Consider the following 26104-nt stretch of genomic DNA (forward strand, 5'->3'; position numbering starts at 1 on the left):
ATGTAACGAGACCAGGCAAGAACACCGGACAGTAAAGATCTGAGCGAACCGTCCAGTGACCCGGAACTGTTGGAATTGAGCTACTAAAGCTAGGCAAAACGTTAAGTAAAGCACAGTGAACGATTCAGAATGTTCACCCTCGAGGGATCAACCAGGACCCCTATTTTAGCTCAAGTTTCCGGATCGTACCTTTTTTTGTGTACTGCTGACCAACATTAGGCAACCTTGTTGGGAACTTGTTCCAACGTAATCCTTTTGCCAGCGAGCCAGCCCGCCAGCGGTTCACAAAAAAGCGATCATAAATCATTCCGAGATAGGGATTCAATTAACCCGGCAGCGCAGGAAACCATTCTTGCTGAGCCGGGCCAAAGAATCCCCGCATGGAGTAGAGAAAACCGTCATCAAACAAGCTGCACAATGGCAAGCGGCGGAAGCATAAACGTGAAAACGGGCACGATTCGGAACATGTTTCAGCACCGCAGTGACGCCCCCCTGCGAGGTGCACTGCGCTCCGCACAACAAATTGGAAATAATTAATTGTTCGAAATTTTGCTCGCCCATTGTTCACCGCTGTCCGTTTGTAATTATGTGTGTAAAAACGCACTTTCTGGCACTAAGAATGGACGACGGGCAACGATTAGCACTAGCGAAGCCAATAAAATGCGATCCTGCGCCACGGCAAAATGGACAGCTTATTTAGCGCTAGTCGGCTCGATGGTGGTTCAGTTTTAGGTCCGAGTTGCCACCGAGCCACCGAGTTGTGAGAATAAAGCTCGAGAAATGCTGGGAAACACTTTAGGTGCTTGTCACTTGGCATCTGCGCTGCCGCTTGACAAGCACAGCGAAGTTGCTGCCCAAGTAGTTGCCCGTCAAGTAGTATCCTCCTTAAATTGTGCAATGAGAAGGGACGCCCTAGCAAGGAAGAAGAAAGTCAGCAAAAGCCGTCCAAGAAAACAGCCAGCAACTAGTTATCAGCCAATTCGTTGTGGAAGCTTTCCAAACAGCTGCAAGTTGTCTGGTTGTGGGGTGTAGAAAAAACCGTACGAAGACACAGCAACTTGTTGTTTTATTGAATAAATAATTCAACTAAAAGCCGGCAAAGGTAAAAGCATTTTGTGACACTAAAAGCAGCTTGACGGTTGGAATGTTTATCTTCTGTGCTAACTCTGTGCACTGTTTCCACCAGATATCAGTTTCTTAGCAAATTGTTATTGGACCTGAACTGCGCTATGCAGCCGATAATGGACTAGCTCGGAATGTTTAACATTATTTCATCAACTGAACCTCTGAACCATGATCTAAGAGCTTTGAATGCCAAAATGTTCGGGGTACAACATATTACAATTAACGAGTAATGTTAAACGATTATTGAAACGTATTCTATTGTTTCGATGATTTTCGTATTCGGGTTTTGAGTTAGTTTCAGTTTTGGAAGACAGTTTATCAAGCAACTGATTAAACGAAGCCAACGTTGCATAAGAACAAGTGTCGTCGAAACTTTCGCACGAAAGCACGAGGCTTATCATTCGGTTTCGGGTTTGCTTAATAAACTTCTCCCTGGAAGGTGCCAACGATAGTTGCGGAATTCGTCTACGGTCAAGTTTTAGCAGACCAGAACTAGGTCAACAACATCTAACGCCGAGATGTCAGGATTCCGGTGACTGGAAGCAAACGCAGCAAGAAGGTTATCTCGTTTCGAGTACTCCAACTCCAGCTCCAAGCTTCGTTTTACTTTCTTTGTTTTTCATCCGCGTGGCTCGTCGGTCTCTGCTCTCATTTCCATCAACCCCTTCGTAATGCCTCCTACTACTTCGCCTTGGGATATCCTTAGACAAGTTTGGTTTTTTAATACTTCTCCGTTTCCGGGCCTTTACCGGTGGCACCGACCCCCACAAGCGGAAACAACCCTCATAAACATCAAAACCTTAAACGAACCCCGGCGTGTGTGTGTGTGGTCAGGCAGAAGTGGATAAAGTTTATAGCGAAAATAAAAATAGACAAACCGAGTTGGATTTCGCCGAGGGTCGGACATCCGGTTCACGCATGCCCAGCCCGCTAGTCCTGACCCGGACGTTCTGTTTCTTCCTCAGGACGCTGCCGGCCGAAAGAATCATCTTGGCTCGTTTGGCTACTTACCGTCTTGGCCCGTGAAATTGGGCCCACTCTCTAATCATCGTTTCGGTAGCGTGACGTAATAGACGACGTCCGACCTGCGTCGGTTGACTGGTCTGTTAGTCGGTTAGTTCCATTTCCTTCTTAGATTAAAATGGATGGATAGCCGCAGCGCGATGAGTGCCACATTTCCGGCCCACGTCGCCAGTAAGTGAAATTGTGTGTTCCTTGATCGAACTTTACGAGCCAACGCAGCCCACAGCGGTGGTCAGCAAAAATTTACCGCTTCGTTTGAAACCGGCCCGGCCGGAACCTGGGCTACCGGATGCTTTACGCAACGGGAGCATCACGGACCGCAAAGTATTCAGGTTCCGGCCAGCGAAATGAAAAGTATGAGTATCCCTTTAGGACTTTTAGGACAGAAAAGTTTCAGCGTGACTTTTCAATTGCCTAGTGAAATGAGACCAAAGAAAATGTAGTTTAGCAATGAAAGTACCCAACTAACGTAGTCAAACAACTACTGTTCTTGCGCTTTTGCTGTGTTTGACTTTGGAAACTTTAGAACCGACGGCCTTAGTCTCTCGAGAAATGCAAAGTCCGTTCTGGCCCGAGAAACGGTTTGTCACTTACTCTTCCTGACAAAAGCAACTTGAAAAATTGGTTTCTTCTACCAACGAATCGCACTAATCAATGAATCGTTTGAATGGTGTGTATTAGTTGTTCTCCTTGTTTGGTCAGCAATGCCATGGATTGGCCACTGCTGACGGCTGATTCTATCGCACGGGAAATTGAGAAACGATTGATTCAAAATTCTGTGCACCCGATTCTTCATTTTAGCACTTCCGTTCAATCATATTTCTTTACGCTACCGAGTCCCGTGAACGAGCTCCGGCGTCGTGTCCGTTCCCGTGGGGCTGGCCGGATGTGCACTTACCGGTAGCGGAAGAACCGCACACCATCCAATTGTCCGAAGCTTATTTCTCGTGGAATAAAGAACGAAACAAAAAAAAACGGAATTCGATCAATGTCAGCATGAAGCTGAAAATTGAGTTGGCCAATGTACAATGCACATACACCGTTAGTTATCGACCACAGGAGATGGTGAATCGGCCATCATAACTCAAAAGTTCGGCATTTTCTGAGAAATGACTGAATGGAGCTAAAAGTTTCTTCCTGCTTGGTGAAGGCACAACTTTGTGCAGAAGTTTTCTACTTTAATTAACAGTTTCAATTTAATGAATGGAATGCTTCTGGAAAAGTAATTGGAGCACCACGATAATCAATGCACAACAATGTTGAAAATGAGTTCGTTTTGATTTAAGCAAATTAATTACATAAATCCGCACGTCCATGCATTAGGCTTTCTTCAATTTTACTTACTAAACTTTACTAGTTTACTCGCACTAATGCTATCCACCACTATCAAAAGGAGACAATTCTTATTTCTGCTAGTTCCATTTCCGCACATAAAAGAACATTTGACAATTGAAGACAATCATACGAGATGCTATGTTCTTATATTTGATTTTTCTAAGCAGACACAAAACATTTGGTGACAAGATTTGATGGACAGTTTGTTTCAGTGTTTCGTGACTGCGTTTAACTACACGATGACACAAACCAATCCTACCCTACACCTGACGGCGTTCTAATTGGATTATGAAGATTAATGTTCCCTTAATGAATTAAGCCCCGAGCACATTATCGGTGTGGGCAGTTTCGAAATCCCCGTTGGAAGCACACCGACTTTCGAGGAAAGCCCTCGTAAGGCAATTATGATTTATTATCGTGAACCATACATTCTCTCTCCTAATCTAGCTTGGTTCGGGTTTGTAGGAATTTATCAGTAAACTAAACAGAGCTTCTATGGATAAAAATATAGACACGCCACCTTTCTGCGTAGCAATAATGATGCTAGCCCACAATAATTTGCCCGATGCACAACAATCAGGGTAATTGCGTTACACTAATGAATAATTCAGTGCAAATGAAAAGTATACCCCATTTGTATCCCATTTCACGGGCATCTGTTGTAGTCAATAGTAACATATCAACCGTCGTAATCGTTGAGTGCACATTACATTACAGGAAGTTGTTTCGTGGCTAGGAGCGGGGTTCATTTCCACGACGTTACGCTCTTCGATTAGAGGATAAATGAGCCAGACACAAATTCTGTTTTCAACATATGTGCCAAACCATTGTAAGTGGCGCTCGGAGCGATCCCCGTGACGGTGCTAAGTATAACAATCTTCCCTGCTAATGGATCGTAAAATTCGGTTGCAATTTCAATGCTGCCACGCGATCCGATGCCAGAGGATGTTCACGGAACCAAATTTTCTTGTCAACGTTCCTGTTCCTTTCGCTCGCTCGAATGTGACCGATTTCTTGGCCGCGATGCGATGCACTTACATTGGACCAACCGTTATCTTCATCCACAGGCCACAACAGCTTGGGACACTGTCACTTTTCAACGGCGTTTTTTTTTCTACTTCGACACTCAAGTGGTTCGTGAAAGATAAATTTTACCATTGCTGCATCTTGGTTCTCGGTCCGTTGGTCTTTAGGGATCCTGCATCCGCCAAGCACGGCACGGCATCGTCTTACGGGACAGCGTACGGTGCATGGGACCGAGTCACAGTTCCGCAGCAAACCCAGAGCATCATCGAGTTGCAGCGCGACGGTGCAGTTATGCTCTCCCATGCATCTTCGAGTGGCAGTGCGGTCCGATAGGGCTAAAGGATCGATTTCAAGCACCTCGCATCCACCTACCGTGGGGGGTTTCTTCTTTTTTTCAAAGGCATTCCCCGCTCGTAGCAGGTGCCGGAACGGGATCCTTTTCTCCCATTAACGCCGCTGCCACCGATGAAACCAACCACACAGATATAAGGACACCTTCCCAAAACGATCAAAGCCATGGAAAGAAGCCATTCAATTCGAGCTTGATTTTTTACTGTCCGGTACATGGAGCAGAAAGAAGATGTGTGCCTCATGCTTTCGTTCGATTGCTTTTGTCTACAATCCGGGCCACTATCCTTTGCCGAGCTTCCGGTTCGGTCGGTTGTTTGAACAGTTTCAACCGGCAAGGCAGAACAAGGACCCTGCTGTGTTGGTAAACTTGTGTCGCTCAGGGATCAACAGAACGACGGAGAGGGGCGAAGACAACATGCCGCCGCCCCACAACAACAGAGAATAGTTTCATGCTCCGGGGCAATTGTGTCATTTCTATTTATTCAAAGTGTCATCGCCATGGATATAACGCAGTTTACTTAGCCTGCAACGACGAGGACGACGTTGACGACGAGCATGGCAGGCAAGCTGCGGCTGACAGCGCAAGAAGCATGAAACTAAAAGAAACTGTTATTTAATTTACTTTTGGTTCGTTTGTCCTACAATCGCCTTCAGTCATTGTTCCCGCCGGCTGTCAAACTGTCCGCCGGGTTGTCTGCCAGTTCGCTGGTTAACAGCATCAACAAACGATAATAACTGATGAAAGTTTTTCGCACGAAGCATGGGGCAGAATTGTGTTTATTAGTTGCGAAAGGTTCCAGTAATATGCAATCTACGGTGCATTGTGGGTCGCTAATTTAATTTAAAAGCGAAAAAAGTTCGTGCGACGATGATTCAATTTCGGTACGCTGCTCATACGGTGAGCAACCACCTCAGAAAAACCAACATAAATAAAGTAGATTATTTTAAAAGCAATGAATACTGGCACGAACTCTCAACACTTGCTATGAACATCATAGATTGTTGTTGAAAGTCAGTGGGTTGGGTTGGCTGCAGCATAAAGTACGAAAACCCATAAATGGCCCAATACAGCAAACAGAAGTGAGCATTCGATTCAAATGATCAGCGCTGCTTCCTGCATCCGGCCATAATCATGTTTTGTCGTCCGCTTTTCGGTCCATTCCCGCATTCCCACGGCGATCGTTTAGACCTTCCTTTTTTTTTCTTCGCAGGTGATTATGTGCAGGAAAACGATCACCGGTTAACCTCAAAAGCAGCGTGTCTTCAAAAAGTTCGTTGCAACCGCATCATCACAGGAGCCGTAATTACCAGCCCTATGGCGTAGGGCGACGCCGGCGAGGCCGACAGATGCCATTACGAACAAAGGGCGGAAAATGGATTTTCCGGAGGAACATCGCCACCGGATAAAGCTCCGGTTTCCCAGCTTAAAGGTGAAGGCCGCTCGTCAGCGAACGGTATCAAATGTGTTTTTTTTGCTCTTCTATTCTTTCGTTGCTCGGTGCCGGACATGATGCATGTGCGGTGCTTCGTAGTTCGCTTTGGCGACGGGGCCGAGTTTTCGCCACCAAATTCCTAGATTAAGTAGCCTCATCATCAACGCCAACCCCGCCAATTAGAGACCATCTCGACCGTTGGCACAGAGATTCTGTAATACCTAATTAACTGACAGCAGAAAGAAAAGGCCGACCGCCGGAGAGCCGCCAAATGAAGTGGTAAATCGGTTTCTTCGCACCTGTACGGTGACCTCTCCGGGTGTTACGGTCGATTAGCAGCAGCGTTATGGCCATGGCCAACGATTTCAACTGTGACAAACAGGTCGCTGCAGCCTTCGCTCCTCCACCGTGACCAAATCCCTGAGAACTATAATTCATGCAAATTCCACCGGCTTTTTTGTACTTTCACTCAAGTGTTGGCGTTTGTACAGGAGATGTGCAGGAAAGAGAACGGATAGAAAGTGTGCGTATGCGTGTTATTTATAAAGTCGTGCGACATTTACAGCGAAATACTTTAAAAACTGTAAACATCACGAGAAAGAACGGGCTCGAGATGCATCAATCAGCAAATCCTACTTTGGTTAAAGCAAGATGGGTAAATAATCTGAGTATCCGGTTTCACAGCTAGCTAGTGTAAGGTCCTAGATTTATTGTAGGGTTATGCCACTTCCTGGCCGTTAAGGCCAAGTTTCATTCTGATTCGAATTTAAAGTGACAGGATCACCATCGCCGCGTTGCTTCTGGTCTGGATTACCGTCGGCTAAGCTTCACCACTATGAGCCCCATAAAGTTTCCCTCGAAGATCCGGTGATGTCTGGCTTTTATGCGTATCCGATTACTCAAGTGTTGATTTCTACCGTCGGACAACCTCTAACACCACGACACCCTGGCCACAACGACGTGAATCGATCGAACACGTTTCTCCGGTCACCGTTCAAGTTAAACGCGTGACATCAATCGTGGCGCGAACTTCGACAACATTCCAGGCAATTTCTTGTAGGAAGGATTCGCATTTCGGCCACTCATTCGCCATCGCCTTCGTTCGCTCACAGGAGTCACTTTTCTCTTTCCCGCCCAACGCAGAGCCTCATTTCGGGTGCGCCTGTGCGCAATGCGGGGCAGTTGTCAAAAACGTCGCGCCCATCGTCATGATCTGCCGTGGCATACGACCTCGGCCACACGTACGAGGGGACAGATTTTGGGGGCACCTCTCGTGCAGCTTTTTGCCCCCCCCGGCTCCGCGGCATACGGTCGGCAACTGCGAACCCGGCGGACAGCAAAATGGGGAATTTTTAAATTTTTCTCACGCCAACCGGGTAAATGGGTTGCGATGATGCTCGCTCATAAATCACACCTCGCCACACTGCGACTCCGACTCCGGTCGCGGGCTATTTTGTCACCCGGCTGAAGACGATGGGACTGTGAGTACGCAAACCGGCAACGTGAGTTGACTGCGTTGTCTGCGAAGAGTTGGCCACTGAGGCCAAAAAGCGTCATCCATCCATCAGCAAGCCAAACATCCGCGGTAGTGAAAATATTTTGCTAGAACAACTCGAGCTCGACTTTCGGTTCGCTAGTCGTACTGTTTTTCTTTAATACTTGGCACTCTTACGCTTCAAATTTCATTTGACGTTAAGTTCTGCGATGTCCTTTTTGTTTGTCTTTATGAGCATGCTGCAGCATTCAGAACCAATCGGATTGACCACCTGCGTTTCCGGTGAAGATAAAAACCACACACTCACTTGCATGACTTCGAGCGAAACTCGAGAGCTGTAGCTGAATACACAAAAAATCCTTACCAGAACCAACCGTGCACTAGGGTTAGTAGAATTTTATGTTTTATCTAGCAGAGAGAGAGAGAGAAAGTCAAACGAACCGAAACTCATGGAGTGCGAAAGTTTAATGATAGAGAAAGCTCCGATCGCTGGCAGGGCGAGAAAGAAAAACGGTTTTGCCACATGCTACGTAATATATTAATACATTAATTCTAATAAATCGAAGTATAGGCTGTAAACGATTCCAATATGATTGATGAATAGGTTGTCGAGTGGCACAAGACATCGTTATCATGTGCAAACAGTGGCGGTGGCCAGCGAAAGAGCCACCAACTATAAGACATAAAAATCTGCTTGTCTACCGCTGTGTAGGATGAGCATTGTTCAAAGAGCTATGTGTACGGTTAAAATATACCTGTAGAAGCAAATCTCGATTCGCTGGGAACCAAATTGCTGTACGATATAACACGTTGAAAATATTTGGTCGGTGTAGCAGAGTCTATGTCAATGGCGTTCGAATTGAAGGCGAAAATATATGTATAGTAGTAAATAAGTAGTAACACATGACAGCTTTTACCTTAATTTAAAAACATTGTTGAATATAAAATCGTACGAAACTTAGGATGTGAGTGAGTGAATTAGTGAAACATGTACGGTTATTTTTAGCGTACGTGCGATTTATCGAATAGAGCTTGCTAGAAACGAATCGTGCCAGAGGCGTATTTAATGAATTTTTAACGTTCTCATCGCAGGATTGGAAAACATTTATTTATTCAAGCTAATCTGTTGATATATGTACTGTTAAGGATGATAGCGGCCCGTACCGAGAATTGCACATTGCCATCCCGCGAATAGTGAGAGTAAAAATTGTTGCTAAATTTACCAAATTATGTGAGAACTTTGTGTTAACGAAGGAACAAACGTTACAAATGCCGCGTAGAGCATGAACTGTACCTTCGCTGGTGAAGAAAAAAGTGATAAAGATGGTCGTTCAAAATGCTGGGTTTGCGAGAGAGAGGCCACGAAATTCAAGACCCAAGCAACATACATAAAACACTTACATCTTTTATATCAATGAAACCGTGCTTGCCCGTTTTTGAACTCTTTTAAACTTAGTTCCTCCATGTGTTTTTGCTATATTTTCTCGCAATCACAAACGAGACCAAACCACATTGATGTACGTATTCGAAACGATATTGAACGCCGACGCGCAAAGTTCGGATAGTCCAAAGAATTACATAAAAATCTACCAAAACTATTGCATCTTACAATGATAATAAAGTTTAAGCAAACGTTGTCAGTAGAGCGAAAGATTTAACAAAGTAGAGGCATCGGGACGCTTGAATATCAAGCTTACAATTACAATCTTCATACCATACATGCAATAAAGAATTCTTTTCACACTACCAACGGTACGTGCAGAATTATTGCGTCCCAGTTGCATAAACGGTGCGTAGCGCACATACAAAATACAAACCAAGCGAAGCAAGATGGTAGAATATAACAAATTTGACACGTGCACAACAGACCTATGTACACTGGATAACCTTTATCGTAAGCATCACACTACCAAACAGGGTTAAAAATAACGAGTACCATTTCGATAGAGGCACTTTTTAACAGCAAGTCAAATTATCAATATCGAGTAACGGCCAGCGGGACCGTCGACTATCGTGGATCGTTTTCTAAACTTTGTCTTGAATTTGAAGAAATAAACTTGTCCCTTAAGCAGTCGAGTCGGGTATTGAGTTTTCTTTTCATAAGTGCAGCAATCCGGAAACCCGCCGACCGATAAAAGGTAAGTTTGATCTATTATCATTCCATCGAAGGTGCTTCGTGCAATGTTTCATTACTATCTTTCAGCGAATGCTGGTGTTTTGCATAACTAATGACCTTACGGCATTTCAGTCTGTCTAAATGTGCTCGACTGTGGTTACACTCTATCAAAAACACCACACACACATACACTTTGGGTGATAAATCTTGATATTTATCACACATCGAACGGGGCTCGACCACTAAGTCGAATGATAAACTGTGGTCTCAATCGTCTCCATATTAGGCATAAGTGCTTTTGTTTTTGCGGTTATGGATCGTGCATTTACGGATTGCATGCTGGCGGTTAGATATAACACCCAGAGCAAACACTTTGTACGGTCACCTGCACTCTGCCTAAGCTTCCAAACGGACCATGTGCTGGGTATTTGCGTAGCTCACTTTCACACCTGGTCGCCAATCACTAATCGATTCGATATCAGTCAGTATCGTATAAACAGGCTGTCATGTATGCATGTGCTTGAAGTAAAACGTAATCTGCATGTTGAGCCTTCGAATCGTGTTCGAATATTTCATTTTTGGTCCTTCATCTTTGATTAGATGCTAAGTAGTGTATGTAGGCCATTTGAAATATTTTTTTTGAAACGATTTAAGTTAGAGTATTTGAATTGTTTTATTTTTAACTTTAAATAATCTTTCGATACGAAGTAAGATAGCAGAATTTTAAAGATTCATTAGTCAAAATCCTTAAGAAGCCTAACAAATCAGATCAGTATTAAGTGTAACTATGAACGAACGATGTGTGAATTTTCGCATGTGACTGGGCGTCTCCATTTATCATGTTGTCAGTTCCATACGGCCACTGGGCGCCTCCATCATTGCTTAATTATGATGCAACTCTGTGATTCATAGAACTTAATGTTTATTTTCGGGACAAGGTTACGCAATAATTCTAGTGAGTTGTTTTCGTTTGTTTACCTACAGGGTTCACTGCTGTCGATCTTCGATCAATATTTAATAATAATAATTTGCCCAAAAAGGTAGACACCTTGCCCAAGAGCCGCTTCACACGTCGAAAAGAATCGTTTATACGTTCAACTCTTTCGCCCGCATTCACATCAACATATTCATGCTTCCAGTCGCGCAATCCCACGCAAAATCAGCAAAAAAAAGTCAAACATCAGCACGTTCGTTGCAATATTCACTTCGTAAAACCGAGTAAATAAACCACCCACAACACACCCCCAAACCGTGGGCGTCGATTGGCCAGCTCCTTGTTAGGATGGATTCGTGGTTGGTTAGGTGTAAAAGGTAAATCATAATAAGATGTAAACATTTCTGCATACTTCCTTCCCACACGCTAGGGCCGGGCCCCATCGTACGGCCCCATCGTACGGCCCCATCGTACGGCCCCATCATGGTGAGATGAGCTACCTTTTCTTCGCACTTGCTTCGCACTTCTCGAGCAGCGCCGTATTCAACCATGATGATTTATGAACTTTAGCTTTGAACCGCGTACTGCGGTATGCATGATTTATCGTCCGACCCCTAACCGATCTACTGTCTTCAAGGCTACCAACATACCGCTCATTCCGCCGTCCGCCGTACTCTCCGGCGTGATTCTGCTCATGTTTATGTATTTAACTTGCGCATACATCTCTATTCTTTCATTCCGCTTTTCCTTTTGTTTTTTTCTCTTTTCTCGCTATGATCCTTCTTGTTATCGACTCACCACATCCATCTTCGATAGCTTGCTCCAGGGGTTTTCAGCTGTCACCGGAAAAATGATTCAGCAAGCGATTTTAAATCGTTTCACGTATCACCGTTTGGAGTCTTTTCTCGTTCGTGGAACGTGGAAAATGGTATGCATATTGCTCTCTACTGCAGCATAAGTAGGGGGAACAGAGTTAATGTGGCACGGGTGGCAACTTTTATAAGGTAAAAATTAGTTACTTAAGCAGTGGAAAAAGGGCTTTCTCTCCATATTTGTCGCCCAATCCGAACTAGGACACTTGTTGTAGCGCATATTAGTAGAGTACAGTTTCAATAAATGTATGTTGTTAGTTGTTTCTGCTTCTTTTTATGTAAATTATTAAATTCGCGTGGTCGTTAACAAAAAAAGTCTGTGTGCAAATTTTATTACAGACTACCATTTTCTGAAAAGAATTTCGTGCACCTTATTTTAGCCTGGAAATCTCAATGGAATTTCGTGTTACAACACCGTTAACATGTACTGCAGGTAAAATATACATACATTAAATTCCAATTTAAAACTTTTGCCAACATTCCGGCAACACAGGCACGTTGCCAAGAATGTTTTGATCGGCCGTGATCGATGGCCATCATCAGTTCATTTTGGTCCACTTACAGACCTACGGAGTAAACGCAACAATGGCGCGTACGTACGGCTTCGGTAACTAAATAAAAAGTAGCATCCCTCTAAGGCCACCGTTCCAGTGCTATTGATGAAACGTGATGTTCTTGGAAGTTAACGGGATGTTCCGTATCGCAAGTTCACAAGGGGCTTAGTCAGACGATGTTCATGCAAAAGATTACACCGAAAAGACATAATAAAGAATATAGAAGCAAGCCGTGGCAAAATTGTAAATAATATTGTAATAATAAAAACATCGAACCGCATGTTGGTTTGGAACAAAAAATTCAATCGCCAGTACGTGTATGTTGAATAGTTTAAATTCAATTTTCCAATTCTCACGAATTAACAGCGGTGCTGATCCATCGAACGCCTTACAGGATTTCTGTATTTTCGTTAGCCTAAATCAAACAAAAGCACACACTTTTAGGTATTCGGTCGATGTTCTGATGGAGATGTAAGAATAAAACTACCCTAAAACCGACCTCACACACACAGGAAACCCAAGCTCTGCGTTTATGGGACATTTACCTTGACGAAAAATACCTTATACACGGCCGACCAGAGAGTAGATTGGTGTTGTTGATGATGTTTTGGTAAGTTTTGAGGCATCTTGTACGATAATCTTATCTTCAGTGTGTCGGGGCTCTGAACGGCGCACATCAATCGCATCGTCGTAAGAATGGCAAGTGCCTAACAACAAGGGTGACTTTTTCACGATCAGATACAGAAAGCCTTTCGTACTGGAAGCTATCGCTTTCGTTCTTGAAGCGGGGGAGAAACTCGAATAGCTCGCCAACAATGGGAAACTTCTCTCTTCATTACGACACGTAAATTGAACAGAACCGAAAAACTTTCCTCGCACAATCTGAAAGAATGGCGTCTATTCGGTTCGATTCTACGGCAGATTTGACGTTTCATTAAATTCGGCCCCTCCAACAGGCCCCAGGATAGCTTCAACAAAGCGACGAATTTGAGCTCCAAATACTTGAGCCCAAAAAAAAAAACCCAAAAAAAAAAGTAAAACACGAGTCGATATCAGGCAAAAGGAGATGCAGAACGACCTGAAAGCGGCTGTCATTTGTAATATGGTTGCAATTTTTTTAATTAAAATTCTTATCAACATCCGAGGACAGGTCAGTGCGGAACGCGGAAATCCAAACAAAAGGCAGGCACGGCGGACCTGACGTAACCCACCGAACCACTGGGTCACACGCGACAAAACCGCACACAAAAACACGCCAGCCAGACGGAAACATCGGCACCGCATGGTCTAGAGGCCTCTTGAGCTAACGAGGAACAGAAGTGGATAATTTCATTAAGTTTGCTTTTGAATTTCCCGCCAACCGTTCCGGCGGTCAAAGCGGAAGTGCAGCGCGAGGCCATGATAAGGGGAAGAGACCTACGGCCCCAAACCGCGATTTCCATAATTTCCCGCATGTCGCTGGTCCGGGTGAGCGCCCCTCCAGGTTATGGACGCTGATTAACGCTCAATGAGCAAAAGCAATCTGTTGACACAATCACGACGATCGTTGACAGCAAGACACAACAGCAATTAATTTGTTTAATTACCAGCAAACCCCACGCCAGACGCCGGCGGCCTTAGAAGGACAGGATGCCCCGAGCTGTTGTAAGTTGCCCCTGATAGGCAGCACACCGGGCCTGGACCGGTAACTTGGGCCAGAAATGGATGCTTGATAGTATGCTTGGCCTTTTAAGTGCTGCCTTTGTTGATACAATGTATCGTTCTCGCCGTGTCTATGCCGCGAAGAACACTGTTGCGACGGCAAGTGAGCACCAAACCCAGCGTTTGAGGATCTGCTCTTTGTTGATCTGTAGAATGCCATAACGCAGGGCTGGGGAATGCCTTCCCTCGGTTCGAATTGTTGAGGTAAATGTTGCATAGCACGCGGTTTAAATTGATCCCTCTCTATCCTACGCTGATCCTACGCTCCGCTCCGCGATGAGACATGAGCTGGGAAGCTAACCAGAGGATTACCATCCTTCGGGGAAATTCCCTTAAAGGAAGAGCGTTGTAAGAAGGTCACGGTTCTGGTGAATCGCGAGGTCCAGCAGGATCAGAAAATATTAAAAATAATGCCACCGATTTAGCAGCAGCCATTTGCAATCGTATGCTCTCTGCATATTTAAACATTGCTACCTTAAGGGCAGCTGGATTTTTGTTGGTGAAAATGAGTGGAAAACCAATAGAGTACGCTCCATAATAGAAGCATAGAGCCCGTTTGATTCCTCTGCCGTTCCAAATCTTAATGGTCAGAAACTACAAAAACCAGTACAAAAAAAGGCAACCTACAAAATTGTAACATAAGCAAAAGAAGTTTAAGAACTAACTAATACAGGAACACTTACTAATTTTGGTTCTGAAATTGGTTTGTCTGCATTTTTTTTTCGAACCAGTACAAACATGCGAACACGAATAAATTTCCCGCGGGAATTAATTTATCGAGGACCGTGAAACGGTTACCTTAGCTTTTCTGCTCCGATGGCTCCCGCACCAGGAGGAATGTCTCGATCGCTTCGACCTGACCCAACGCCATCGTCGTTGTCACCGAAACCCGAACCCAAGCGTTCCCCCAGCAGGTCAAACGAATCTTCACGCCCCGGGGGGCCACGTGTAGCAGCGACCAACCAAGACCCTCATCACTCAAATTAACACATCCAATCAGCATGTCGCATCGGGGTTTTCGACGGGGGGGCAGAATTTGGCGTGACAAAAAGCGAACGTAGATGAGTGCCATGCAGAAGTTGGAGATGCATAACGAACTCGCTTCTGAGTCCCCATCGCCCAGTAGTATCGCCCACAGTTGAACGCATACGCCCTAAATCCGCCCCTTTGGCCCGTTCAATCGCAACCCATCGGCCAATCGATACAAGATAAGGCGTTGATGGTTTGATCGACAGTTACAAAATTTCGTTCGAGTATCTAATCTTTTCGATTCGATTCATATCGAGGTCGCTGGTCGAGAACCGACCGTAGGCCGTCTCGTTCCTTACACCGATTCCGTTCCGGTCCAGCCAGTAACCGGTGAAAACTCCACTTCGTATCGAAGGAAATGCGCGATGCGTGGGACGGGTTTCGCGGAGCAGCCAACCATCACCGTCGTCGGCACCGTCGGCAGTGCCCGGCTAAAACGACCCGAAACCGTTCAAGTGGCGCGAATAGAAACGGCGAGGGCTGAGGCGTGGGTTGCTCTCCAAACCGTCGCGTCGGACCGTCGCGAATAATTATTAGCAAGGTTTCGCGGAGCGCTAACACGGCACAGAACGAATATTGGTTTGAAGGGATTTTGCAACATCCTTCTGCGCCGCGAAGCTCGTCAATGAACCTCCGGAAGTCCTTGAGTACTGCTAGCGAGGGAGTCATTTTGTAGCTGCGGACTTGTGACAAAACCAATGGACTTTGGACAAATTTGGACGGAAAAAATCTCGGAAAAATTTACTCATCTTGGTGTGATGATGATCACGTGAACATAAATCACTAATCGAGAAACACAATCGCTCATTATTTATTTGCTTCTCTATCGGTTCTGTTGAATGCCGGTGAAAAGTGGAAAACTCGGCTGATTAAAAGTTTATTTGCTTAATATTCAACGTCATAGAACGCGGCTTCGCAAAGTCATTTTCCCGAACCCTGGACGAATTTCTGCTAATGCCAAAACCTAATTACTTTGCCGTTTGCTAATCGTATTATTTTCTTGCCAAAGTTGGCGATATCCTTGGTTGAGCCTAATCCAAAGTATCATCGGCTCCGTTGCCGGTATGGCGTGGTAAAAATAATAATTAGCATGTTGCTGCGGCGTGTGGGGTAGAATCGCCTTTTTTGTCCGCCCATCTTAGGCCACCATCTACCAGCCGTATCCGCATAATCCACCGACGAACTTGCGTTATCTCGTGGCCATGCGCCAATACCTTCTGCGGTCGTGTTTGGGTACGATAAGCGGAAAAATACCACACGCCAAACCGCCAAGCGTTCCACGAAACTGGCGACCCGCAGTGTGTGTGGCCGATTCGAAACGCTCCGGCAGCCGCCGGTCGGATCGTCACAAATTTTGTGTGCAAACATCGAGCTTTTCCAGATCCGGGTGCTTCTAGCTAAATATAGCCGTGTCCCAGCACCAGCTCCAGTTTAACGCCCCTTTCCGAAGGCACCGTGGTTGCAGTTGTCCTGTGTACTAAATAACCCTTCCTGTTGGGCCTGTTTGATGTAGGCATGGCGCGGTGGCGCGAAAGGTGGGTGCGGGGTGCGAGCAACACCCACACTGGCCGGAAGCCCAAGGGCCTTTAAAGGAGGGTTGCCGGTTCACCCGGGCATGGGGCGGGTTTTTATTTTTCGGTGAAGTAGCAGAAAGGGATCAAAAGTTTGGTGTTATGAGTCCTGCGCTGCCGATGGGGACACTTATGCTTTCGTCGTCCTCAGCCTCGACGGGAAAGTAGTAGTCCGGGTAGCTAAAGTTTGCCCAAGACACACGATCGATTAGATGGAGTGTTTATCTTCGAAATGGACACACTAGTGAGGGTGACGCGCCGTCTGTTACGGGACGTCTATTTGGGCTGTCCTCTAGATAGTATCGGTTCCATCATCAGCAAAACGGGGATTATGTTGGCCTTTATTAGTTCGGCCCGGGGCGATGTAACGGGCGATCAAAAAGCAATAAGATACCTTGTAAAGTAGACCGATGAGATCATAAACTTCGTCCAAAACGCTTAGTAAATATTGTATTATGCAATAGCAGCGGGCCCGCTAGGGACAGTGTGGTGGGACAGTGTGGAGGGACAGCGTGAAACCCAGCAAGCCAGTCACCAATAGCAACACGGTTATGGATGAACGAAAGGCACAAAGCAAAGCATTGAAAAAGGGAAATCTCAAAAACAACCTTCGGGATGTTAATAAAAAGCCGAACATTTCGCAACGTCATAATTAGAGTGGTAAAACCATTCACGTCGTCGTAATTTTGATTTGTTTGATGCTTTTACTGTCTTAGGCAGTCGCTGTTTAAAGCATTTGGTTAAAGGGCTTTAATCGGATTTTTGTTAACAGTGTGGATTCTCACAACTTGATAGATTTATTTTTAAAGAGCTATGCAAGCCCAGAAATGTGGTTCCGTGCAAATGGAATGCTTCACAAACACAGAAACTTCATATACGGCTCTACACTGACGCTTCGTCCTTCGAGAACGAACACCATCGAATGGGTAGGACAATGAAACTGCAATATCACTTTTGAGGAATTACACAAAACTTTATCCTTCGACCGAGGCTCAATTGCCAGCAGCCAGAAAGCTCTCTCGGTTCCGCGGCTGCTTACCCGTTTAACGTCTCCTTGTCCCATTTGTGCCCCGAAAACACTCAAGCTGCCGAAACTTTCGTCAACCGGAACTGTGGCCCATTATTCGGAAACAATTTTCTGGGTACACAACAGTACCGACGGCGTCCGCTCGGATTAGCCCGAAGGTTGGCCGAAGAAGTCATAATCGTTCAAGTTTAGGGCCGCTCTTCAACCGACTGTCAGCTCAATCTGTGTGTGAACAGACAATCAAACGCGAGGATCACATTCACACCCGAAGGGGGTTCTATTTAGTGGTGTGACACATGGCACAACGCGTGCCGAAGCATTACCATTAATATTCCGCGCTATTTTGCGGCAGGGAACGGACGTGGGGAACCACGCTATGGAGTGGTTGCAACATCTTAAACTGAAGGCGCCGTTAAGGGTTGAATAAAGATTCACTTTGCAGACTGCTACAGTGTAGCTAATTACTGAGCGTACGGCCTCGTGAGAGTTGGCCTTTTATTGTTAAGACCGTAGAATGGCAAATTTAACCCACGGGGACCAGCCACGGGCGAAGTAATTGCGTGAGCTGTTCCGCGCGGGAAATTGCCCAGGGAACTGATGGGAGGATCTAAACTCAATTTTGCATCTATCACTGATCCCGTTCCCCCGGTTAGCAATTACGGCGACAGCTGGACGACAACTTGGCTACAGCTGCAGCGCTTCCAGTTCAGATGCATATCCACCGATCCGCCAAGATAGGTAGACCGTACTCGGGCCTGAGCCACAAAGCCACAATTAATTTTAGCTCAGAGTTCGTATTACTAACGAAAAAGTACTCTTGCGAAAAGTGCAATAGAATAGGCGGAACGAAATTTACTACTGCACTTAGCTGATACGTTACTCACATCGATTGATTGTGCAAGTGCATAACGAACCACAAACCCGTCAACACGTAGGATAAGAAAAGGTTTAATTTGACGCATAAATAAGTCGTTCAATTGATCTTCAAACAGCAACGAATGCGTAACCAACTGTAACCAACCGTTACTGTACCAAAAATGATCAACGTAATGCGCAACTAGATCGACGCGCATTAAATTAACTAAAAGGTAAATGTAATTTGATAAAGAAAGGTGCACTTTCCGGTGCGCCATCGTCAGGATCTGGACCTGCCTGCCGGAACGGTCAACAGTTTCCCGACGAGTGCAATACTTCCACCGTCTCTCCGCCCGGAGCCGGCTTTATGGCTAGACTGGCAAGGGTTTTCATAAAATGTAACAAATTGAATACTGTGCCAACATTGCTCGGTTGATTTTATGGCCAGCTTTTACTCGAAGCAGAACGAAAGAATCAAATTGGTGGTGACGGAGGACAGTAAAATTTATGGCGCTGTCCAATGAGCAACGCAGTGCACTTGCCGTTTTGGCATCCATAAACGCCGCCCATGTTTCGGGTCTTCTGCCGGCAGAGGAACAGTATGGTAACTACTAGTGCAATAGACATTTGGGCCAACTTTTAACATGCTAAACAAACTAAGGCATCTCCAACAAGGTTTCGTGGTGACGGACCGCCATCATGGCGATTGATTGTGTAATTTATGGCTGGAAAGCAGGAACGGTACATGCATGCTTCGATCAGATACGTCGGATGTCTGTTTTATGATGTGCCATCAAGCTTGGTAAAAAGATCATCATTAAGGCTTTTAGCCGTTCATTGCATTCCTAGTTTGAAATAATAGTACTAACTAAGGGTTTCTCAACTACTAATTAGGAGAAGATTAAAGATTAGGAGAAGTTGGGCCACACCGAAACAATCAAAATCGTATTCGTATAAAGTTAATGAAAATTGACTGAAAACATTGCTGGATAAAATCAACCTTTGACAACGCTGCTCATGCTTGATTTAGCAGAAGCTGCCATTGCCGGAAGCAGACCTACTGATTTGGGTACAACCTTAGTATCAAAAGAGAAAAGAGCAAAGATTTCCTCTTGGGATTCTGTACTTTAAGAATGTTTTTTTCTGAATTGAATGTTACATTCGTGTTTTCCACTGTGGACGAGTTCTCGAATCCTGCCAGTGAGCATTGGCAGCGTGGTCAGAGCAAAATTACTAACCACGAGTTACCAAAAGGTGGAAATGCGAATGTAATCCCAGCACAAGATGCTGACGTCGTTCGTATGTGGCAGTCATACGAATTGGTTCGTCTCTTGCTAAGTAACAGGAAGGCGTTCCATTATCCTGACAGAAGCTTTCTCGTCGTACAGTCGGAAAACAAAAAGATGCAACAAAACTGTCCTCAACACAGCTCGCATTTGCACCAAACAGAATTCGTATCACGCATGCATAAACACCAGTCTTCTCCCTTTTTTGCCAAGCATAAACACACAGGAGAATGTACACAGAAGCCGACACTAATCTTCCCGAATACGCCTGCCAGTGCCAATCGCACTGGTACCAGACGTAATGACACTAGCTGTGGGCTCTCAGATCGTTTCGAAATGGACGGAACCGAGTTTTTTGGGCAAACGAATTTGGCTGCCGGCATTGTCGAGTTGATATGCTTTTCTTTCGTGACACTCGACAACGAAGAGCGAATGCAAATATGGCTTTGCAGTGCCTTTTATCCTTAATGAGATAAACATTCATTGAACTCGAGTGTGTGAAGTGGGTGCGTAGTCACACCCGGAAATCTGGAGTCTGTACGACAAGGGGTTGTTGGTTCCTACTTTTAATAAAAACATTGATAAACTTCGTTCGAATCAGACCAAGATTGCCTATTAGCCGAACTAATAAAACAGATTTGTATGTGTTCAATTAAGGGCCTTTCTTTATTTCCACACATTATCCTTCGCGCTTGCAGAAAGCAATACAAGCTAAATCAGTGATTCTTCTTAAGTATAAATACATAATCATGCAATTGCTATCCATGACCACTTTATGGGCAGCATAAAGTTTGTTAGCAAAAACTATAAATTCCCCTACGGTGCCAGGTGTGTACGCTAACCCAGGCTATGCACTTCAATAATGTCACGGTTTACGATCAGCATCAAACGAATTGAATCTGTGAACCCGATGGCGAGAGGAAAATGTAATTAATCTCCTCTCTGTGATGAGAGCATTTTAGCGGCACTGTGACGACGGCTCGAATGTAATGCTGATTCAAATGTAATTACAATCAAAACAGTAAACTAGCGCATCGGTGTATACACTTTTTGGCCTGCCATAGAGGAATACTGAGAAGTACAGAAAAGTGCATTTTAACCCGAACAGAAGTTCTGTGCCACAGCTTCTGGCTTCTGGCACTGGACAAAACATTAACGCAACGAAACGTGCGTCGGTGGTATGTACGTTCTGAGACAGAGAATTAATTAAATCAGATATTTTATCTCTAATCCCAACCGTCCGTTTACTTTATTTCTGGATGCCTTTTCCTGACTCCGTGGGGCATTTGCTTTGCACATTTCTGTCGCCATTAACTCGGCTCAGATTGGCACAATGCATTGTTTTTCCAGCTGTTACACTCTTTTTATGTAGCTTGCCTTTTGCTGCTCTAGGAGCGGCTAGAACATCTGGGAGAGTTCTGGCCAGCCACTGGTTAACGCTGTAAGATGTACCCCCCTATTATGGATCTCGAACGGAAAATCTACCGTTCGAGTGAACACAACAAGAGAGAAAGCCGAATACAGCAAGAGAGAGGGCAGAAAGAGAAAGGTATAGCAAAATGAACTCAAAATGAATGGAATGAACGTTCGAGGACTCGAATCGAGTTCTATGATAGGGGGGTAACCACTGGAAACGAAAACCCAATTCGAGAGAGTTCACCCAATTCGAGAGAGTTCACCCAATTCGAGAGAGTTCATTCCAGAGAGTTCACGAATTTTTTTTGCACGGTCGTCAGTTATATTCGAATGCTCCTACGTCGAAACAGACCACTGGGCACGTTGTGTCAGTGTTGTTTACGCGATTTGACAGCTAAATTACGTTCGACCCAAAGAAAACATTCGAGTGGAAAGTGTTTTCATTGTTCGTTGTTTTGCATAGTTATCGCAAATATGGCCGACTACGATTGGACTGATCATCATCGGCAGCAAGTTTTACAGGGTCGCCAAATACTGGAGCGAACCTCGGCCAGCCTTGCACGCTCCAATCAGATAGCCATCGAAACGGAACATACTGGACATGAGGTATGTTGAGTGTTCCCCTCCGATTTACTAAACACACAACCTAACTGATTGATACGCTTCTCTTTTTCGTAGGTAATATCAGAACTAGAAGTGCAACGCGAGTCTCTATTGCGCAGTCAACGTCGCCTGGAAGGCGCGAATGAAAATCTCAGCAAATCGGGTGCTATCCTTCGGGCGATGCAACGTAATGTGCTGTTCAACAAGCTCATCCTCGTAATGATCATCGTTATGGAAGTAGTGATCCTCAGTGGAATGATCTATTTAAAGTTTATTCATTGAACATCGTTTTCCGCACGCCAAAGCGAAGCAAGTCTCCGTATGCCATGATTGTACCCGAGAGCAAAGTGGTATTACAGCGTTCTATAAAGATTGTCTAGGTGGTTAGCCTGGTGATATCAGTAAGAGCAGGATACAGTTGCAATTCGCAATGAAAGTTCCTCCGGTTTTATTAAATTCTATTTACAATATCAATGAGTAAGAAGAAACAATATATAGTTTCAAAATAAAAAGCAATCATTTTACCACAACCCATAGATGCCAGTCTTTGGCGAAGGCCACAGTTATTTTGGAAGTTCCTATCGTATAGAAATCCTGCTTCAGCTAACTCTTATTTGCTTTTTAGTACATGCATAATGACCTCATCAACCGTGTGGTTGTTGAGTAGTGCCTTAACGTCATTATCGTCCATCGTGACCGAAAATAGGATTTTGGTGTTTTCACGCATACGTGTCGTATGATCACCGGCTTCCTCACCTTTGGCTGGCTGATGGCCACAGCGACGAATCACCCTTACTAGCACATCGTCGACCGGTGCTTTCGGCCATCCGAATTCTTTCAGCATCTCCTCGCCGATCAGCATCTGCAACAGTTCGGAAACCTTGTCCATCAGCATCGAATCGCTAAGAAAGATCGGAATGCTATCGTCATCTGGTTTCTGCCGTTTCATTGATGTGCGACCCTTAAAGATGCGCGACCTCTTTCGGCTCGAATCATCCGCAACGGCTTCGTGAGATTTTTTACCCCTCACAGAAGCCTTCGATTCTACAGTACGTGGTTTGCGATCTTTAGATTTAGCCACTGGTGATGTGACCAACACTGCTTCCGACTTAACTTCAGGTACAGTTTGTGGCAGCGATGGAGATGTTTTCTCTTTTTGTGGCGCCACAACTTCAACATGTGTCGAATCTACCACTTCCTCCACTACTTCCTCCAGAACTTCTGCTTCTACTGGATCGTTCTGAACCTCGATCAATGTTGGTTTGGCTTCACCTACACTCACGGTATCCGCTTTCGTACCCTTTTCCTTCTGCAAAGTTAGCACAATCCGGCCAGGACTGGTAGAAGGTCGTTTTGAGCTTGTTTCATCGATTGCATCTTCAGACACCACATCAAGTTCGACTAATTCGACCAATTGCTCCGATTCATGGCTTGGCGTGGCTTCCATCGTCGTGATCTGATACACTTCTCCGTTAATCTCGACCGAAGCGGCATTCGGCACAATTTTGGGCTTCACGTCTTTCTCACTAAGACGCTCTATTTCATTTTGAATATCCTCCAAACAGTCCCTAAAAAGAAACAGAATTTCGTTGATATGTATTCCCAGCAGGTCAGCCCACGTTCGCCTCTTACCGATGCTTTGATTTCATATGTCTCAGCAAGCAATCGGCACGTATAAAGTTCCCGTGACAGAGCTTGCACTGGACCGGATTCTCGACGATGTGCGTTTTCATGTGCAGCGTCAGTGAGGCCTTCACCGCGAAGCGTTTATCGCATGTTGGACATTCAAAGTCTGAAAGGAAATGAATTGAAACCGCTCTTTACGCTCCTAGTCAAAGTAAATCACACAAAAGCTCTTACGTTTGTCACCAGTGTGAATGATCATGTGGCGCATAAGATCATCCTTTCGCAAGAACTGCTTCGTACACTCGTTACATTCATACGGCTCTTCTTTTCTGTGCTGAAACTTCACGTGCTCATTTAGCCGGGTTTTGCGTGCAAATGTAGCATCACACTCTGCGCATTTGAACCCATTTTGGCCGTTGTGATTGTACATATGCGTTCTCAGCTGGGTTGCCTGAATGAATCGCTTTCCGCATTCTGGGCATACATGCCGCTTGTCGTTGGTGTGTACCTTCCGGTGGCGATTGAGCGTTTCTCGGGCCGCAAACGTGGCCGAACACTCGTCGCAGCGATACGGTCTTTCCCCGGTGTGCTTTCGCCGATGCTTACGTAGAGCACCCGTCGAGGGGAACGAGTTAGGACAGAGATCACACGGAAAGGGTTTCTCACCCGTGTGCGTGCGAATGTGAATGTTCAGCAGCGACGAACCGTAGAACGTTTTCGGACAATGCGGACACTGATAATCACGCCTGCGTACGCTCTGTCCCATGTGAGTGCGCAAGTGCTCGCGGAGATTATCGATGCGCGTGAATACTTTGCCGCACACATTACACGGTTGTACGTCTTTCTTGGTGTCGCCACAATTTGAATGCTTCGCGTGGCGGTCGAGGTGATACCTGCGGGTAAAATCCTTTCCACAGGTAATGCACGAAAACGGTTTGCCCTCGCTGTGCGTCTTGATATGTTCTACCAGCACCAATTGCGAGCTACATTTGGCATTGCAGAAACCGCACGCATAATCTTCCGATTCTGCGTGTATCGAGTCAATGTGACGGTGCATGTACTCATACGCCTTAAACGACTTTGGGCAGAAGTAGCACCGGATATGACCGACGTGTGCAGTGGTCACGTCCTCGCCGCAACAGTAACAGGGTTGCTCCGGGTTTGGATTGCAGTACTTGTGAAACTCTTCGCTCGGGTTCGCAAACTTGGCTGCTAGTCGCTCCTTCTTGATAGTTTCGTGTGCTACATCAACCACGCCTGTACACTTCGATTTATGAGCTTTCATGTCCTAAAACCAAACAGACCCCACAGCCGAGAGAAAGATTAATGAAAGATCTCCGCACTTTACGATCCGACAAATCACTTACCGCCGTTGTTTTGAACGGTTTCTTACACCGAATGCAACATTTGGTCCGCTTGATGTCCAACATCAATCGACCGTCCGCCATTTTCACCAGCTCCGGGTCGGAATCCATATTATCGGAGAGTTCGTCTCCATCCTCGGACGAAGACTCGTCCGTCCGCAACACGGGCACAACGTCGATATCATCGTCCCCGTTTAACTGAACGTTTACCAACATTTCCTCCCTCTTCCGTGATCCACTCTCCTTGATGTCGGCCCCGGTTGACTTCCGCGGTTCCATTTCGGAAAAAGGTTTCGAAAGGATACAACTCGCGACCGTTCGCTGTTTGCGCAGTGAGTGAAAACCCCGTAAATTAGACTGACTTGGCAGGATCAGGTCGGAATGCTTTGCAATCACGCAGTGGGAGTGCGATCGAGAACGCAACCTTCACGACACCGACGAAAATCTCGCCTACAGTTTCGCTCCGTTGATGACGGTCGTCCGCTTGGCAGTAATTGCTAGTGAAACTTGATCGCCTGAATAATGACGATTTTCACCGTGCACCGTGCTAAGCTTGTTGCATCTCGCGCAGAGATGGGTTGCGTTTGCGGAATGCGTACACGAGTACACTACACGACTACCTTTTCAAAAATCGATGGCCTATAAGTGTTGCTGGAAATGCACGTAAAACAATGAGTTTTTCTGGATAAAAACGCCTGGCACTTTGCTTTGCGCCTTCGCAAACGATCACGAAATTTCCTGAGCCACTTGCGTTCCGTAACACAGTGAGAGGTACGAAAGGGGAATCGGGAATGACAGTGGGGCGAGGAAAATGACAGAACACGTCATCAGCGCTTTGCAGGGTTGCAGGCGCTTTTGTGTGCTGCGTCACTGGCTCCTCGATCGCAGGCGCAGAATTGTCCCTTTTTAGTAAGTTCTTTACGCACACGAGATATCCCTAACAAATAATTTTATATTTTGATTACGACTCGCTTGATAAAAATGAAGCTTAAAGAAATTCGTAGGATAAGACAGAACGTAGAGAAATATGTCAAAGGAGCTGATGAATTACGTAAGAAACGTTTCAGGCATATAATATGAACTAAAATTTGTTATCAGTTTTTGGAGCGGCTTTAACAAAAATAGAAGTACAGGTGGTAAAATTAAAATATTCTAAACAAATCCGATTCCAATAAGAAAAAAAGATATGTTGGCTCCAGAGAGGATCGAACTCACGACCTTCGCGTTATTAGCACGACGCTCTAACCAGCTGAGCTATGGGGCCAGTTGAAAGGTACATGCTTAAAATTCATCAATAGCTAACGATCGGTTACTCGAGTTTCGTATTCGTGTGCAATATAAAAAACAGAAGAGATTATTCCA

At 45.3% G+C, this 26104-nt stretch overlaps 2 protein-coding genes and 1 non-coding gene across 3 annotated transcripts; 1 reads left to right on the forward strand and 2 right to left on the reverse strand.

Annotated features, from left to right (window-relative positions):
- Nucleotides 1-21569: 21569 nt before the first annotated feature.
- LOC128269650 (vesicle transport through interaction with t-SNAREs homolog 1B) lies at nt 21570-22153 on the forward strand. Its single transcript, XM_053007029.1, has 2 exons — nt 21570-21755; nt 21828-22153. The coding sequence occupies exons 1-2, from the start codon at nt 21624-21626 to the stop codon at nt 22032-22034; spliced, it is 339 nt and encodes a 112-aa protein (XP_052862989.1). The 5' UTR covers nt 21570-21623; the 3' UTR covers nt 22035-22153.
- Nucleotides 22141-25388, reverse strand: LOC128269649 (zinc finger protein 37-like). The gene is made up of 4 exons (XM_053007028.1): nt 24746-25388; nt 23613-24666; nt 23385-23544; nt 22141-23320 (listed from the first exon to the last, which is right to left on the reverse strand). Exons 1-4 carry the CDS (start codon nt 25019-25021, stop codon nt 22363-22365), a joined length of 2448 nt encoding a protein of 815 aa, XP_052862988.1. The 5' UTR covers nt 25022-25388; the 3' UTR covers nt 22141-22362.
- A 544-nt stretch (nt 25389-25932) lies between these two features.
- Nucleotides 25933-26006, reverse strand: Trnai-aau (transfer RNA isoleucine (anticodon AAU)). The gene has a single exon. It is a non-coding gene; the product is annotated as a tRNA-Ile (tRNA).
- Nucleotides 26007-26104: the final 98 nt, after the last annotated feature.

The sequence above is a fragment of the Anopheles cruzii genome, chromosome 3 (assembly GCF_943734635.1).
Source record: "Anopheles cruzii chromosome 3, idAnoCruzAS_RS32_06, whole genome shotgun sequence".
Classification (NCBI taxonomy): domain Eukaryota; kingdom Metazoa; phylum Arthropoda; class Insecta; order Diptera; family Culicidae; genus Anopheles; species Anopheles cruzii.